Source organism: Argiope bruennichi, chromosome X1 (genome assembly GCF_947563725.1).
Source record: "Argiope bruennichi chromosome X1, qqArgBrue1.1, whole genome shotgun sequence".
Taxonomy (NCBI): domain Eukaryota; kingdom Metazoa; phylum Arthropoda; class Arachnida; order Araneae; family Araneidae; genus Argiope; species Argiope bruennichi.
The window spans coordinates 130,554,711-130,573,813 of record NC_079162.1 but is presented as its reverse complement, the minus strand read 5'-3'; the positions used below and the strand labels follow the sequence as shown (position 1 = coordinate 130,573,813).

Sequence of the window (19,103 nt, the reverse complement as noted above, 5' to 3'; positions counted from 1 at the left end):
CTTAGACACCCTCTTTGTTTGATTTTGACTTTTTTCTCCACTTTACAAACTAAGTCCCTATTTGTTTTAATAAAAGTGATACTATCTAAGAAATCTTTCGGACTATTTCTAATAATATTTGGCACCCGGACAATATTTAAGAGTAAAATACATGGTTTTTTTTTTTCAAAATGTATTCAACAGTGATTTTAGATCAAACTTGAATGAAGAACATAGAATTTTTCTAGAATGTAATAAAAAAATTAATGAGAAAAAAATATTTAAACATCAAACATCATTAACTAGTTTCAAACTTGTAAATTTAGTTTATTAAAGGAAAGCAGTAATTTCTCAACTACTGAATGAGGAAAAGAGAGTTTGATAAAATTTACGAACGGTTCATTTGCTTTGGACGGTTCTAACACTTGATTTGCTTTGGACACGAAATTTTTTTTTGGATTTGACTCATAATTTTCAACCCTGATCAAATTAACCGTCAGAAACATCCGAGACAACATCCCTTTCTCCAAACTTCCACATCAGTTGAAGATGAGGATGTTCGATCCATATTTGATACCCACAAACTTGACGAATCTTAGGGAGAATCAGATTTCGAATTCATGATTCTCCGACTTCAAATTTTAAACTCTACTACCAGGGTTGTGGCGAAATAATAAAACATAAAATAAAATTTAACCCTGAAAAGTTACAAAGAAAAGAGAGTGAATTTAAAAATGTTTGTGTATTTCTTAAATTAATGTAAATAAAAATAATAATACATTGAAAATGAAACATAATAAAAAAAAATTGTTTCTCTGTGTTTAAAGTCTTACTGAGTGGACAGTCTTTTTTCATCAAACAAATAAGGTCCAATTTCTTAACAAAGTTTTCAGAAAGATGAAGTCAAGATGAATAGGATTCACAATAAGCGATCATCTACTGAATTCTCGTTCAAAATTGGTCATCTACGAGTAAGTCAAATTTCAACATAGTTGTGCTTCTTATCATATATAAAAGACAGATTTTGTGCTCAATTCTCAGCGTTTGCATCTATGTGGAATCCTGGATCAAGCGGAATCAAAAATCTTCGGTCACGAAGTCAAAGTGATCAACGTGAACTATAGCGGTAATGAGAACATATGCAACTAAATATTCAAGTGAAACCTCAATATGAAGGTGATTGGGTAAAGGTGACAGAGAGGAAAAGAGGTGTGCAACCAATGATTTATTTAGATTTAACATTTAGTAAAGTAAATTATTGAATTGTATCATAGAAAAATCCTACTTTGCCAAGAAAGAATGCTTTTCTGAATGTACAAGCCTCCTTAATTTTCAATAATTCCTCTGTAAAACTTATCTCAGCTTGTGCCACTTGTGAAATTATTTAACAAGCCTGTTAATCATGAATTTTCACTGCTCATTACTTCAATATAAACCAAATTATCTTTTTATTTACTGTATAACTGAATTCCCCTGGTGGCATTTTAAATATGGGGATGAGGAATTGTTATATAAGAGAGTAGATTCTCTCTTACCTGGTGGGTATAATGATGGTGTAGGATTGCATGACTTCCACTCCTAAGTGGGGACGGGTGGGTGAATAGACCACACGTTATGTGGGCTATTTTGCATTTTGCCAAGTCTCCGATTTCTTTAATGTAGCCGCGATTCAATCATTCATTTCCCCCTGGACTTTAAGGCATGACCGGGACAACTCTTTTATGGCTGTGGTTATCTGAATTTGAAGTTTTTACTGGACTTTTTTAATTATATGACAATAATATATTATTTAATGGCAGCAACGCATTATTTAAAAGGATACATTGCATTGGAAACAACTATTTTTGTCTAAGTCAGGAGAGTTTTTTTTATTATATTACTCACAAAAAAACTTTTGTCCATCTGGAGTTTTTCATTAACTCCTCGCTGAAAGATTCAGTAATAATAATAATGATACTCAGATTTTACTCTATCGTCACGGCATATGAATTTTAAAATATGCTGTCTACTATAAATAAGACCAAAGTCGAGAATAAAAGACATTTGCAAATGTACAAATATCAAATATCGATGAGACAAGAGATAGTGCCTTTTCTTATGAATAAACACAAAAATCAATTATTATTTTGGTACAAAAGTCTTCAATATTTATTTCTTCAAAACAGATTTTTGACTGAAATTATTCACATCAAGAGGAACAGGTTTTAGGTGCACTGAAGTACATGAAATTAAGATACATGTACAAAATTTATTTTGAATGAATTATAATTAATCGCTGAGCCAAGAATTTAAAAGAAGCAACTTACCCTTAACCGCTGAGGAGTTATACCTGACATGGTTATTAAAACTACAATAATGCTCTCGATATCAAGGACTACCTCTTTTTGTACGTCTATATACTTTTTACTCCTTATTTATTATAAGTTTTTGTTGACAAACTGAATAATCTGAAATTATTGTTAAGAATAAAAGTATTCCCAAGAATCCGCATTGATAATTTTTTTAGATTACACATTAAGTTAAACTGTGTACATATATTCGCGGAAGGAGAGTAACTAAAGTGTCATTTCGAGGCATTTTATCTCAATTGAGTCACTAAGCATCTAGTTGACAATAACCATTAAACATCCTTTTTGCTGGTAGATTTATGATTTCTATAATTAAGAAATGAAACCTCTGCTGATAAGAGTGCACTTCTTTTTAAGAATGCCCTAAAAAATAAACGCTGTTCACAATCTTTCAAAGCCCAAGTAAATAGGGATAGAACTCATTCTTTTTATCTAAAGTCATGACCTGAAAACAGTCGTTAAAAATTATGAAATAACGGAGGTGATTTAAATGGATGAATAGAAAAAAAATAAGTTTACAACTTAGATTTTTTAAAATTTAATTTTTCTCAGTTTCCCGTAACTGCTCTATACTTTTCAGAAAAAGAAAACAATCTTCATGAAAATTTATTTTAACACTCAATATAGATCTTTGAGATAAAAATAGTATGAAAGTATCCTGTTTTATTGGAAACATCTTTTAATTGTCGAAATGATTGTTAAACGCGATTTTGTGACGGTTTTATACTGAAATATTTATTGAATTTAATTTGTGAAGCAAAATATTATATATTTGTTTTTAAATTTCACTGAACTGAAGGGGTTTTTTTTCTCTTTAAAATTTGTTAAGTTCTCCAAATAATTAATCATGACAGACAAATTTTCATACTTGAATTTCTTAACTTGTTCTTAATGTTGTTTGAATGTTTTTAAAATATATATTCTTGAACCCAGATAATTCGTGCATACTTCTTTATTATCGATTACATCGCATACATTTCCTTCTTCTAAGAGCTCTTTCATATATTTTGAGCTTTCAGGTGACAATTCGACTATAAGATAACACGACTAAACTTCTGCCAAAGTAAAATTTGGAACATAGTCATAAATTAAGAATTTATAAATATAGAAGGTGTAAAAAGATGGTTAGACTGCATCTGAATATAATATTTTTTATTTAAAAATACTGTAGTCATTAAAAGTTTTCTTACTTAACAAATATAGAGTAATGTAATTGTTCTGGCTGTACTGTATAATCTACGGGGGGGGGCATCGTAATTGAGGATGAGAAGCTTCCCGAATGGTGGTTGGTTCTCGCCACCCTTGTGGGTACACGAAAAGAGGGGGGTGGGGTCTGGCTTCTCCCATAGATGGGATGTACTTCCTTAGGGAAGGGTTATACCGTGGCCGGTGACGGCCCTTAGATCTCAACCACAGTTCCCACCAGTTTTGTTGTTGCGGCGGTCACATCATTCAAGTTTTTACGTGTGCCTTCGGGCGGGTCGGAGTAATCCGTTTGTGATGATGTGATTGTATTGTATAATATCATTACTGTTTCTTCAACGACGCATATTAAAAATGTTGAATGTTTAAGAGATTCGTATGATTTTGCATTATATGAATTTTGTTCAGTGTAATTTTTTTAAAAAAAACTTGTAATTGATTTAGTATATTTTTGAAAGGACTTATAGTTGATTTCGTTTATTTTTAAAAGAACTTATCGTTGATTTAGTTTAAGGACTTAAAAAATACGTACTTGTCGTTTAAAAAATACTTATATTTAGAAATTTATCAGAAACAAATATTTTTTAAAGTTTTTTTATTAAAATATTTGATATTAATACTCTAATTTTTATCGAGAATTAGTAATTTTATTTTAAATATGTATTTATTTATTTCATCAAAAATAAGAGCAATAACTATAATCGATACTTTGTTAACATCCAAATCTTTGACATTTGATTTGATTGATTCACTTGATATAGTGTCCGATAACAACAATTTATTTAACAAAGTTTTAATTCTTAACTTATTAGTCGTTCAATAATCAAATTCAATAATAAATTAATAATTATCTTCGTTTGTTTCGGCTACTTTCTTATTTAATTATTAATTTAAATAAAGTAAAAATTTTGTATTTTATATCCTTACGATGCATTTAGACATTATGTTACAGGTCCTTTATTTTAAATTATTCCTCATCGTTCGGTCATACAATTCCACGGCATACAAATAGTTAATTATTGCAATATTTAAGAAATTTTGTTCCCCCTCCCCTGGCGGAAAATTTCTGCCGCCATCTCTGCCTGTTTCAGTAATAATAATAGACGAAATAAACATTTCAAACACGTATGATTATTATTCTCAACAACTTTGACATCAATGCACTGTTATTGATTGCAAAGAAAAAAAAATCAAATTGTTACAAAGCTGAAAAAAAATTTTTTCGAAAAAAAAAAAAAAAAAAAAAAGATTAAATCAACAAGGGAAAATATTTCAACTATGGCTACAGTACTTTGAACCAACAACCTTAAAATGACACCTACTTCAAGCAGAATAGAAGTAAAAATTTTGTATTTTATATCCTTACGATGCATTTAGACATTATGTTACAGGTCCTTTATTTTAAATTATTCCTCATCGTTCGGTCATACAATTCCACGGCATACAAATAGTTAATTATTGCAATATTTAAGAAATTTTGTTCCCCCTCCCCTGGCGGAAAATTTCTGCCGCCATCTCTGCCTGTTTCAGTAATAATAATAGACGAAATAAACATTTCAAACACGTATGATTATTATTCTCAACAACTTTGACATCAATGCACTGTTATTGATTGCAAAGAAAAAAAAATCAAATTGTTACAAAGCTGAAAAAAAAAATTTTCGAAAAAAAAAAAAAAAAAAGATTAAATCAACAAGGGAAAATATTTCAACTATGGCTACAGTACTTTGAACCAACAACCTTAAAATGACACCTACTTCAAGCAGAATAGAAGTAAAAATTTTGTATTTTATATCCTTACGATGCATTTAGACATTATGTTACAGGTCCTTTATTTTAAATTATTCCTCATCGTTCGGTCATACAATTCCACGGCATACAAATAGTTAATTATTGCAATATTTAAGAAATTTTGTTCCCCCTCCCCTGGCGGAAAATTTCTGCCGCCATCTCTGCCTGTTTCAGTAATAATAATAGACGAAATAAACATTTCAAACACGTATGATTATTATTCTCAACAACTTTGACATCAATGCACTGTTATTGATTGCAAAGAAAAAAAAATCAAATTGTTACAAAGCTGAAAAAACAATTTTTCGAAAAAAAAAAAAAAAAAAAAAAGATTAAATCAACAAGGGAAAATATTTCAACTATGGCTACAGTACTTTGAACCAACAACCTTAAAATGACACCTACTTCAAGCAGAATAGAAGTAAAAATTTTGTATTTTATATCCTTACGATGCATTTAGACATTATGTTACAGGTCCTTTATTTTAAATTATTCCTCATCGTTCGGTCATACAATTCCACGGCATACAAATAGTTAATTATTGCAATATTTAAGAAATTTTGTTCCCCCTCCCCTGGCGGAAAATTTCTGCCGCCATCTCTGCCTGTTTCAGTAATAATAATAGACGAAATAAACATTTCAAACACGTATGATTATTATTCTCAACAACTTTGACATCAATGCACTGTTATTGATTGCAAAGAAAAAAAAATCAAATTGTTACAAAGCTGAAAAAAAAATTTTTCGAAAAAAAAAAAAAAAGATTAAATCAACAAGGGAAAATATTTCAACTATGGCTACAGTACTTTGAACCAACAACCTTAAAATGACACCTACTTCAAGCAGAATAGAAGTAAAAATTTTGTATTTTATATCCTTACGATGCATTTAGACATTATGTTACAGGTCCTTTATTTTAAATTATTCCTCATCGTTCGGTCATACAATTCCACGGCATACAAATAGTTAATTATTGCAATATTTAAGAAATTTTGTTCCCCCTCCCCTGGCGGAAAATTTCTGCCGCCATCTCTGCCTGTTTCAGTAATAATAATAGACGAAATAAACATTTCAAACACGTATGATTATTATTCTCAACAACTTTGACATCAATGCACTGTTATTGATTGCAAAGAAAAAAAAATCAAATTGTTACAAAGCTGAAAAAACAATTTTTCGAAAAAAAAAAAAAAAAAAAGATTAAATCAACAAGGGAAAATATTTCAACTATGGCTACAGTACTTTGAACCAACAACCTTAAAATGACACCTACTTCAAGCAGAATAGAAAGATAATGTTATATATATCTAGTGATAATATTATATAATCAAAACAATAACGTTATTCGAAATGCTCTAGATATAAAAATGTGTCGGAAAACAAGACACAAAACAGTACGCTATCTCGAATACTGTAGTGCAATAATGTTGTGGAGAGAATGCATTTGTGCAGGAGTGGTCTCCTCGAAATTTGTTCTTAGACTTTCAAATAAAAGTGTTCTCTCCTTTATTTCCGCCTAAAATTCTGACGTTGGGTAAGGTCCAGAATACCCTGCAAGGCATTCCTGAACTATATTTGCGAAGGTGTTGAAGTAAACCTAGCATTTTTACAGAATTTATCGAGAGTATGTATTTTGGAAGTCTTTTGGCCGACCGATTGACATAAAATGAGTCATAATATACCGAATTTCATTGATTTAAGTCATTCCATTTGCGAGTTAATGCGTTACATATATGCAAAAGGACAGATCGACAGACAGTAACTGTTTGACTGATTCCGTTTATTTTAGATGCTAAACCCGTCTACTAAATTTTATTTATCAAGCTCTTTGCGTGTTATGATTATCGAGTTCGCTGGTATTCAGACAAACTCTACAGATAGACTTCTTATGATTGTTTTTGTCCAAAATTTAAGAGAAATTGGATTTTGATAAAAATTTGATAAAAATTGGATTTTCTTCAAAATTTGAGAAAAATTGGATTTTGCTCAAAATTTGATAGAAATTGGAATTTGTTCAAAACTTGATAGAGATCTACAAATTTTGTTGTAAGTCGACCTACCAAATTTCATTCCTCTAGCTCAAAGTGTTTATAGTTCGTGTTCAGAGACAGGCAGACAAAATGCTAAAAATGTGTTTTTCGGATTCATGGAAGTCTGAAACGTGGATATTTGTCAAAATCTCGAGTTCGGATTTTTTTGACGATTCAAAAATTTCATGAATAATTTGTATACAAAAAAAGTAAAATACATTTTTTACATCTCAAATTTGATAGTTCAATTATATATTCAACAAATACGAAAGTAAGAAGGCGATTTAATATATCTCCTTTGGAACATGATAACAACTGCTCCCCCCCCCAAAAGAAGATATGTCATATTTGCTTAAAATAGATGACGGCAAAATTGAGCAACACTTCCCAAACTGAAATGGTTCCAAACTGTACTGCAATGAATGAATATATTCATAAATTTTTAGTTTCAGTCGATTTATGAAAACATGTTTTTGGCGTTTTTCTAAAATTTGAAATATCGAATGTTTTATATCAAATCTAAATTATTCTTTCACTAAATTATTCTAAATTATTCTTTCTTATTATTAAACTTTATTATTCTTTTTGCTACAACCACCAGATAATTTTCCATCCATTTCTTTTGTATCATAGACCGTGATATTTAAAAACAATTTTTGGTTAAAAAATAAGGCAAAGAAAAAGTAATTTAGAAAACTATCAAATTCTTTTGTGCTTCCTGAATATTTTGTAAAATAGTTATATTTACTTTTGATAAGAAACTCTTCATAAGTGAGGAAATAAAGGAATCAGAAATGATAAAGTGTATAAAATGTTTTACTTGGGTTCATACGTTGTGAACTGATGTGTGTTTTAGATTTAAAAAAAAAAAACATTTGCTTTAATTGTGCTTAAAGAAACTAATAGTCTTTTTTGGAAACCAATTTTCTTAATCGAATCGATGACCCAATTTATGTTTTTCTTTAATTTTAAAATATATTTTAAAAAAATGAATTGCAATGTTTTGAAGATAAATAAATTACAAAAAAAGAAAAAAAAATCTGCTACATTTTTTTATTGAAAATATTTCTCTATTACTGTGCACTAAAAATGTTTATGCAGTCCAAAGTCAGCTGCTCTTTCTAATATGAAATTATTATAACAAATAAACGCCTGCTTTATTCTATGGTTTAGAAAAATAGAATTAAAAAACTTTTATTTGAGATTCCTATTCTTTCTTCATAAAGAAGAAAAAAGTGGTATTAACGTTTTCTTTAAAAGTTCAATACACTATTTCAACTCATTTCTATTGAGTTTGTAGTTTTATTTTTTCGTAAGCTCTTGATGGAGAGGAACTTAATCTTCATACTGCCTTCTTCATAAGATGGACTGATAGGTAAATGTCTGAAAAAAGAACGTCTTTCCAGAAATTTTTTGATGTATGGCAATTCATAAGACTTTAAAGAGATTGAACCATTTCTGGCTTGTTTCTTCCACTTTAAAAGGCCTCTTTCTTCATCAGTGCCTATTGCAAAAATGCATAAAAAATTAAAATTGAAATTTAGAAAGTAAAAGTAACTTACATTTTTCTAAATATTTCTATATATAAGAATAATGTGGAATTTTTCAGATTTGAAGTTGACGGAACCATAAAAGAAATACGATTTATCTAATATCTCTAAAAGGAATGCCCCTTGAGCGAATGACAAATTTTATGCTAAAAAGACCAAAAGAGATTTATTTTCGGTATTTAGTAGTTTAAAAAAATACATAATAAATAAATGATCCAAAAATAAACCAATATAATAAATCAAGGCATATTAATTATGATTTCAAAAATTAAATAATGTTAAAACAATTATTTTATGAAGTTAATAATTGTTTTCAAAATAATAAATATTAAATAAAATAGTTTTTAATAATGAGTAAATGATCTTAATTGAATCGTTGCAATGAATAGTTTTTAATTAAATACACTGCGGCGTAAAAAAAAAAAAAGTACTTGCTGGACCGAAGTTTATTTTTTCTCGAATTCTAGATGGCATTTTAACAATATGTTAATAGGAATTTCAACAAGAATTCAAATGAACATTTCGAAGAAATTGGATCAGCCATGGCGATCACGAAAATGTTATTCCTCCACATTTGAGAATGACGATTCGATACTCCAATTATTTTTTCTACCAACGCTTCAAGTGAGTGAGTGAGTATTTTTATCACGATAAAACTCACTCGACATGTATTTTCATATCAGCGGATATATAAATAAACACTTCGCCATCATTGATGGATGATTCAGAAATTTTACCATTTTTAAAATTTTATTTGCTTGTTTTTTAGAAAGAAGAAAACCCTTTTTATTTTAAGAAAATTCTTTTACCTGGAATAATATTGTCTAGTAAAAAGCCAATGAATCCTCCAACGAGCATATTAGTGCGGAGAAGAATTGTTATAATCTGGTCCACAATCTTATTACCTGATTAGAGGGGAAAAAAAGAAATGATATTAAAATAGATTCAATGGTTGAAAAAGGTAGGCGTGTTTTGATTTTATTATGAATATGTGCTTAATATCTATAGAATTCTATCAGGAAAAAAAGAATTTAAAAAAACTGACTAGCAATTGTTTATTCTTTCTACAAACAGAGAAATAATCGGTTAATAAATAAAAATATCATTCATATTTAATGATTTGTGAGATTGTGTGATTTTAAATGAAAAATTTGCTTTTCTGTAGTTAGCAGTTATTTAAACAATTACATTTAACTGACTTCATGATCACGAGAATTATATCATGTTATTTCATTTAATAATAGATCGATTTTGCTTTATACCAACAAAATTTCGAACACATATTCAGAATATGAAAGACGAACTCAACAAGGGATAATCTGAAATTTTTGCTTTTGGAGAATTCAACAAAAAAGATATTTTAGCTATTTTTGCTGTGGGATATCAAGATTTTTGTAGTAAATACATTCCATCATGTGCTTTCTACACAGAGCAAAGAAACGTCAGATAAAAATTTAGGGAAAATCAGACATGTAATGAAAAAAAATTTATTGCGCAAAATTACTAATGAACGAAAATGGCGCCCAAAATACCAATAGCATCCGAGTAGACGGGATCTCTTCTCTTTTATTAAGTGCTACTTTTAGCTCGACTTCTGTATATTTGGAAAGAAGAACAAACCTTATCTATTTTCATCTCTGATTTTATGTGCTTGGATAGACGAACTCAACAAAAATGCTTGTCTACCAACTTTTCAATCAAAAAATGTTCAACTGATAAATCAAAAATGACAAATTCGCCCTTCTAGTTTTCTAGGTTTAGCTACTTTTATATAACATGAAAATGCGTAGATCACTGTCGGATCTCCAATATTACTCAAAATTATAACATTTTTTTTTTCTATTTCCTTCTACATGTGGCTTTGCAATAGCAGAAAAGAAGAGGATTAGGAACTGAATTAATTTCACTCCTGCAATATGTGTACCAATAATTCTGCAACGCAAATGTTTTCTCGGCGGGAACAACATTTTACAAAAATTTAATTATAAAAAAAAAAACGTACAAGGTGCATCTAAAAAGTTCGATGAATGGATGAATGTCTCAAAAGCAACGCGAGCGAGAAATGCGGCCTGGCGCATGCACAGTGAGGGACCTCTGGAGAGACGCCATGTAGCAAGGAGCGCAAGAAATTGACTCAGATTATTCTTCTACGGGCAATCGAACGGCATGTGTGCGAAAACTCAAGTCAATTTGAAATGGAGCAACAGATTAACATGAAGTTTTGTTACAAATTTAAAAAAAAGGTTACTGATACGCATCCAACGAGTTCGTCCACAGTTGTACAGGACTGGTAAGAGGAGTGTGTTGCATGACAACGCCCGCCCCAATACTGCGATCCGTGTGGGGAACTTCTTGGCCAAACGTCGTGTAACTGTCCACACACACCACCGTACTCACCTGATCTGGCACCTGCGGACTTATTTTTGTTTCCTTGCCTCAAGGGAATTCTTAAGGGCACACATTTTGCAGACATATCAGATATCCGACGACGCGTGACATCTGTGCTTCACTCCATTCCAAAAGAGGCCTTCGTTGACTTATTGCAACCGCTTTATCAACGATGTCAAAAGCGTATTGTGGTCAATGGATGTTACTTTGAAGGAGAATAAAGCTATTTTGTTCCCATAATTTGTTTTATGTTCCGATTCACCGTACTTTTTAGACGTACCTTATATGAGACATTGAGAGTTAGAGAGGGCCAATCCATAATTTTCGCATAACGGAGCTTAGAGTGACAGAGTGTGTTCTTCAACAAGAAGTGAATTCTACAATAACCTGATACAACAATATAAGCGCTCCCAACTTTATCGTTCTTTAATTTCAGTTTCAATTTCTCGTAGTTTCCTCACCATTCTTGTGGGAGTTAGTTCTCCGTGAGATTTTCTACAGGTTACAGTTCCCAGTAGCTCCAAAAGGTGCACCCCTTTCTAAATCAGAATAGAATCAATCTATATGCTATCATAATCCAAAAGCTACTTTCTCCTGGTTGTTTGTTCTTTTCAGTTAACTTATCTTTTTACTATTGCTGTTTTTTATTAAAAAGACTTATTACTTTTCCTGCAGTATTTCTTGAACAACATTTTAAGCGGCGATTGGGGGCTGGAGTCGAATGCGGAAAATCCGAATCATTGAAAGCTCCTTTGAGCAAATCCAAAAACTGTACAATGTATCATATTTTATAAATACTGAAAGCGAATTATGTGCAAAGTAATGCTATTTAATATAGAACAGCTAAAACTCTTTTAATTGTCTTAAGTTTTGAAAGCAAACATGTTTTCCATTTTATATTATATTATATTCTCCAAATACTAAGCAAAATGAGTTACTGTTAAAAATTTTAAACCAACCCCAACTCAAACACAACAAAACATAGGAAATTTTAATGGAGTCATTAGTGGTTCTTGAAAATTTGTGGCAATAATCACATTTCGCTTACAATTTGAAAGTAGATACAGTTAACCTATACTTTTGCTTCGATTAAATATTTTGGGAAATTTGACATTTTTATATAACAGTGACGAATATATAATCTGAAATGAAGTGGGCATCATGTTTTATAAACATTGAAAATGAAGCAAGACAAGTCTCTCATCTAGTATAGTGCAGCTGAAACTGGTTTGATCGACGACTTTTTAATGAAAAATTTCATATAATATTTTAGTGAAAACTACGGCTTGATCTTCTCTGGTTTCCACCACTCCATATAAGCAGAAAACGATGTTAGGATAGCTTAAGTAAAATACTTTAAAAAGCTTATTGGAAATTGTACATTATTTTTTTTAAAAAATCCATATCCTCTGCTTTCAAATACAATAGCAGAAAAAATGAATGTTTCTTTCATTCCCTTTAATTTTAACATTCTTTTCTTCCAAAAATGTGGGTTGGCAGTTGAGAAGCCCTGATAGTGTAACAAGAGTTTGTATTTTACCCTTACAAAACTGAAATTAGATGGTACTTTTACAATACACAGACCTCTTAAAATATTTTTAATGCGATATTCCATAACGAAAGTGAAATATCACAGTCTTTTCCAGAGATCCTGAGAAAAGACTTCCCACACAAAGCTTACAGAAGCAATAAAATAACAGCAGAAGGAAGTTTCAACGAATGCCACATCCAAGTATGAAAATAGAATAATAGCAAAGGGTCATATGCCAAAACAACTGCAAACCAATTATTGTATGCTGTCACGAAATGCCATATGTCGCTATTAGTTATGAATGTTATGTCTAAATTTTGTTATGTTTCCCCGTGTGTGATTTTGACTTAAAGGTAAAGAAATATAAATCTTAATAATTCAAGCAAATGAAAAAGTACAAATTTTGTACAAGAAGCAAAGAAAAGGGGGGGGGGGTTGCAGATCCAATTAACACCAATGTTCGTTTAGTTATGCAAGGAGAAAGTAAAAAATTCAAAATATTACTAAAAGGATAAAATTTTTATTTTATTACGAATTTGTGGTCTTACAAATAAATTTCGATTTAGATGGTCTCAATTTTTAAGCTTTTCTTTTGATGTACTCAATGAATAAATGAAAACAAAAAGTAATGAAGAAACACTAAAAAAAAAATCACATTTTTCTTTTGTTAATACCTGTTTGTATCGCTCCTGGATTTGATTGTATCCAACTAGGAATGCATAGCCCCATAAAAAGAGAAAATCCAAGCACGAACAGGTTTCGGGAAGAATTAAGATCGACAAAATGGAGTGAAGATAAACCAATCGCGGTGACCATAGAAAACATGATGCAGAATAAGCCTCCTAGGATAGGTTGGGGGATAGTAACGAAAATTCCTCCAAATTTGCCGAACATTCCAAAAAGAACCATGACCAATCCTCCATACTGGATCACTCTTCTGCTAGCTACCTAAAATATATCATGTTTCCTTCATAATCAATTGCATTATAGAATCAACTTCTCGTATATAAAGTACTGTGATCTCACTACTTTAGGTCACATTTTTCAAACTATGTCCATGTGTCTGTGAACATGCAAAGACGTGTGGATGAAATTTGGTTAATAACTTCATTACTAGATTTCATTTTTGATCCAATTCATCAATGACTAAATCGCTGTCACAAACGTATGTATTAACTATCTATGCATGCATATGTGAACGGAACAATTAAACAAACTGGAAGAGTAAACGATTCATTTGAATTCAATGTCTGTCAGCCCAGATATTTAAAACTGTACAAACTTTAAGGCAATTTCACAAGGCAACGCCTATTTTTGATGTCATGAATAGATTTTCCATGGGAAAATGATCCGGATTGCAAATTTTGTTTAATATATCCTGATTACATTGGGAGATGTTTAACATTTTCTGTTAAGGGGTAGCTTCCATATTTAAATGTTTAAGATTTAGATATTCTCTAGATGTCGGTAATAGTATTTTTTTTTTTTTTTAATTTTTGTAACACTTTAAAGCATCTGTTAAGTTGCAATTTGCATGTTAAAATCGATTGTTTCTTCATTCATGACAAAATATTTACTCCATCTAAACTATATAATTAATTGAATATATAACTGAATACAACATGTTTTGTCATATGTATAAATTCATAATAGTTTACATTAGTTTTTAATACATAAGGCATATTGAAAAATTATTATATACATATTTGAATATTTTGATTTTTTTTCCTACTTTATTAACAAGATATCTTGATTGAAGATTTTACTTTTGTTATTCCAATGGCTCCAATATTTTCACTGAATGATGTGAGCCCGCATGCTGTTCCAAAGAACCCAGCTATCATACAGCACAGACCTTCAACAAAAATTCCTCTATTTATGGCGTGTTTCGGTGGTGCTTCAGCACCGGAGAGTCGAGCACATGCATAATAGTCTCCTACAGATTCTATTATTGATGCAAAAGATCCTGCAATAGCACCCAAAACAGCAGCAACACTGAAAGTTGGCAATCCAAATTGACCTGCATGAAAAAGATTTGTTATAACTTTTAGAAAGCAATGTATTATGTCGATACTTTAATTAGAATATATTATTGCTGCTATACCAAAGTGTCATATATAAAACATCACACACAGCAAAACATAAAAAAAAAATTGATATAACAGTTGGAACCGCTAGCGACATGTGGTATTTTGTGATAACATGTTTCAATCATAGATCATGTACAAGAATTTGATAGCAGAAGTATCAACTTATAAAAATGTTTGGAAAATTTGACACACGACAATTTTATATAACAACGACGATGTACTGAATTTCAATACTTTAAAAGTTAAAGTTCTCTACATATTTTTTAACTAAAATTTTAATTAATTTAATTCTTAAATGGCAATTTTGAAATGAGACTTAATAAATCACAGTAGTCTAAAAAATAAGTAATTATTGCTTTTGTACCTCCTCGCATTTGAAGAAGAAAAGAAAGTATTTTAATCATCAACAAACTTGACCACGAGAGTTTTGATGACACTGCATGTTTTAGACTTACTTGAATCCCAAAAGACTCATTTTTGGAATTATGTCTGTGTATGAGCACAAAAAGTAAAAAAAAAAAAAAAAAAAAAAAAACATAGCAGGCTATATGGATGAAATCTTGTTTGCACTCCCAGCACTGAAATTGAAGCTCTGCATCATGTCTCATAAATAATTCTCGATCAGTTTAGACAAACAGAGTGACTTAATGATCGGGTCATTGTATAATAGCTCGAATTCTGTGGTCAATCACAAAATACTCGTAACCGACCTTACATTAATCACTCCCGAAAGGGACATGTTTCCTTATCGGAAATGTGGTCAATACAACCATACTATCCTTATTGTACTCTCGGAGGAACAAGAACTTGTTTACTTATCCGATAACAACTCATCCTCATATTTGAGATATCCCAGAAGGAAATAAATTTTAGGTAAAATTTGTTAAAGGGAAGATTGTCCGTTTGCCTATCAATATGTTTGTGAAAATGATGATTCAAAAACCTAGCAAGCTAGATATCAGTTGAAAGCTACGTCCTAATGGATCACGTGACCTTGGTTAGCACCTTTCTGAGAAGAAGAATGGACCAATAGTTCCTCTACTATAGACGTATCTCTTAATATAAGATAATACTGGAAAATCGAGGATAGAACAATCCTGTTGATTTTAATGAATCTTCCTCAACAGAAATAATGAAGTGCGATAGGGTATTTAAAATTATGAGTTTGACCCTTTAAACGACTGACGTACAATTTTATGTAGCAAAATTCATTTTCTTAACTTACCATGGATTACGTATATTAATTAAAGATTATTTTCTTTAATTCAAAATTTTTTATAAGATATCAGATCAAACGTGGAAATTTTCAGATAACTGAAAATCACTATACGATGCGCCTTATTATTTAAACTGGTATGTGTCATATACATGCATTATCTTAATGCAATTTGGCAAAGTTTGATATCTTGTTAAAATGCCTGAATATTTCCACATAATTGCTCGTCAGAAATTATAATTTACTCGAACAAATAATAACCACTTTTACGAAATCGATTATTTAAATAAAGTGAACAAAGGAATACAAAAAAAAAGTAGTTTTATTAAAAATGTTGAAACAGGATGCGAATGCATCACATGTTTTCATTGCACGCTATCTTGATGGTAGTATGCTTTCATACATTAAGTACAATATGAAACAGGTGACAATATGTTTTTGAAAGAGCGCATCCCTGAATTGAAAAAAGGATCAAGTGTGTAGATTAGAACATTCTATTCATAGCATTAATATTTCAGTCTTCGTCATTCAGTAACGAAAGTTAAAACATTCTGCAAGGACCTCTTTAGTGGGATGTTCTCTTTAAGAGGGCTTCCATCTCTTAAAGAGAACGTCCTATCGGCCCTTGTAATTGATCTATTTTGTATGGTTCAATATTGTGTTATCTGTGGCAGTTCCCATATATGTTCGGATCAAACATAGTTATATTGTGGTTATCTTAGAAGAAGTTATGGATACTAAGTTACAGAAAAATGGCTATAATGTTAAAAAAGATCTTAAAATACTTATTGATATCAAATCAGTTCATCGAGGTTGACTCAACTTGTTCATTCATTTCTTTGACAATCGTCAAACATTAACGAACCAAGCACGAAACTAAAAAAAACCAATGAAATCAATTAGCAATACTATAAGTCTTTTTGAGGGTATTCTCTGAAAGCGTTTGTACAAGGAAATATCGAATTTCGCTTCTTCAAATGCAACCTAACTCGCTTCATAATAGCATATGTTTCTCATATGAGACTAACACATATTTATCACGTAGAATTATACATTTTACTGTAGTAAGCAGCCAAATGTCTATGCCGGAGAAATTTCCTAAAGGATTGCTTTATTTTTATTTGATCGTCAAATAAAAAAGCAAATTATATATATAAACCATGCGCCATACGCATATATGCACTCAAATACTAGAAAAATTGATACAAAAAGTTCATGAGAAATATATTGTGACTGCGCTTATGCTCATACCTCATTGCATCCGAAAGAATAGTTAGAAATGGAATGGCATCGTTGCCAACTACCAGAGATATATACAGAGTGCAAGAGCTTTTCGTGAGAATAAGAATTCTGAGACCCCCACCCCCAAGTCGCTCTACAATGATGCTCGATGAATATAGTCATCCTCGATGTCAAAAATTATTTCTCCTTTCTTATGAAATACTCTTGCTGACAGCATCGGAATTAAATGCTACAGGTAGGAAACCTAAGAATACATCAGGTTTGGGTTATGCAGCATATACTGCGAAATATGAGCTTTAACAGCCGCCGACCAACTCGTATTCTCTTAAAGATTACACGACACATACACACACTTGAACATGACCACACCGAAACTACGAGTAGATAGCTCATGGTCTTGAAAAAGAGCACGATCTGGTAAGTTGCGTTTCCAAATGTATCAGGCATATAGAAGGGTTTTTGAGTGATGCAAACTGCATCAAATTATTGATTTCACCTGTCAACAGGAATTGTACTTATTGATGGAATAGGAGATCCGTTATAATATTTAGGCTTACTATCATTTGGGCCCTTGCTTTGTCCACAATTTTTGTTATTTTCCAACACTGCGCGAGCATTCTTTTTAAAGACGTACTCCCGCTTCTATCTTGCATTCATGTAAATGGCTGAATCTTTTCCCAATAGATATTGAGGCATCTGTATGCAGATATCAGAATGCCACATTATGGTTACATTAGTAGAGTTTGGAGTTTCGGCATTCATCCATGTCCCCAGACATTGATCATGATAGAACTCGTTCGAAATGCTATTCAGTGTGCTATCGAACAAAGGAAAAAAAAATCAAAACCTCAGAATATCCTGGAAGGAAGTATGGTATGAACTTCCTAAAGAAGATAGATACTTATACAAGATAGATAGATACTAGATAGATAGATAATTTTAGAAGATCGTGGAACTCATGCTTTTTTATATTTTTACATCCATCGCTGCCATGGAGTACCAATTTTTCTGGTACTTAAGTGCATGTATATATAAATAAGCATGAGAAATTAATTTCGGAAATTTTATACAAACCTGGATACGGCAACCTAATCCATGGGCTGTTATCTAAGACGGATAAAAGCGTGTCAGTTCTTGCAGGATTACCTTCTTGGAAGATATTGGCAGCAGTGAAAATACCACATAATGACCATGACAATATAAGGGTTAATAATATCTGAAATTTAAATTTAGAGCATAAATATAATTTCTCCTAAATTGCAATTATTTCTCCATTCAGTTCTTTAGTTAAAATAAATGAGATTGTGCTTCATCTGTACTTGTTTCTCAGTCGTTTCATAGAAATTATTTGTAGTGATCGGATTAATGAAATCAATCAAATATAAATTATATTTATATTACATCCAGAAGCTGTACTCTTTGTAGGAGAATTTAAGTTCTTAGAACATAATGCATTCGATTCATTTTAAGTATTTTCAGAAATTTTTTGTAAAATAGTGTTTTACCATTTAAATCTAAATTATAACAAACTCTGTATGCAGAAAATAAAGGCCATTTTTTCAATACTGAAAAAGTGCAATAGTTTATTGTCCTTTCAGTACACTAGACAGAGGTATTTCATGGAGTATTTAAATGCGAGACATTTTATTTAGAGGGAAGGGACTTTTAAATTTATCTCCTATCATGATGCCCTTTATAGAGCTGTAAGTAGAATTTCGTTCAAGTATTACTTTAA

General features: G+C 30.9%; 2 protein-coding genes across 2 annotated transcripts in view; both read right to left on the bottom strand.

Moving 5' to 3' along the window:
* Nucleotides 1-2,344, bottom strand: part of LOC129959454 (solute carrier family 23 member 2-like) — a 34,391-nt gene extending 32,047 nt beyond the window's left edge. The window contains exon 1 of the mRNA XM_056072288.1: nucleotides 2,286-2,344. Coding sequence (XP_055928263.1) covers nucleotides 2,286-2,315 — 30 coding nt within the window. The 5' untranslated portion in view covers nucleotides 2,316-2,344. The remainder of the gene's footprint in view (nucleotides 1-2,285) is intronic.
* A 6,081-nt stretch (nucleotides 2,345-8,425) lies between these two features.
* The window catches only part of LOC129959094 (solute carrier family 23 member 1-like), a 99,832-nt gene continuing 89,154 nt past the window's right edge, over nucleotides 8,426-19,103 (bottom strand). Inside the window, exons 16-20 of the mRNA XM_056071904.1 lie at nucleotides 18,443-18,584; nucleotides 14,587-14,840; nucleotides 13,495-13,768; nucleotides 9,711-9,806; nucleotides 8,426-8,855 (exon numbers count right to left, since the gene is read on the bottom strand). Of these exons, the coding sequence (XP_055927879.1) occupies nucleotides 8,626-8,855; nucleotides 9,711-9,806; nucleotides 13,495-13,768; nucleotides 14,587-14,840; nucleotides 18,443-18,584 (996 nt within the window). The 3' untranslated portion in view covers nucleotides 8,426-8,625. The remainder of the gene's footprint in view (nucleotides 8,856-9,710; nucleotides 9,807-13,494; nucleotides 13,769-14,586; nucleotides 14,841-18,442; nucleotides 18,585-19,103) is intronic.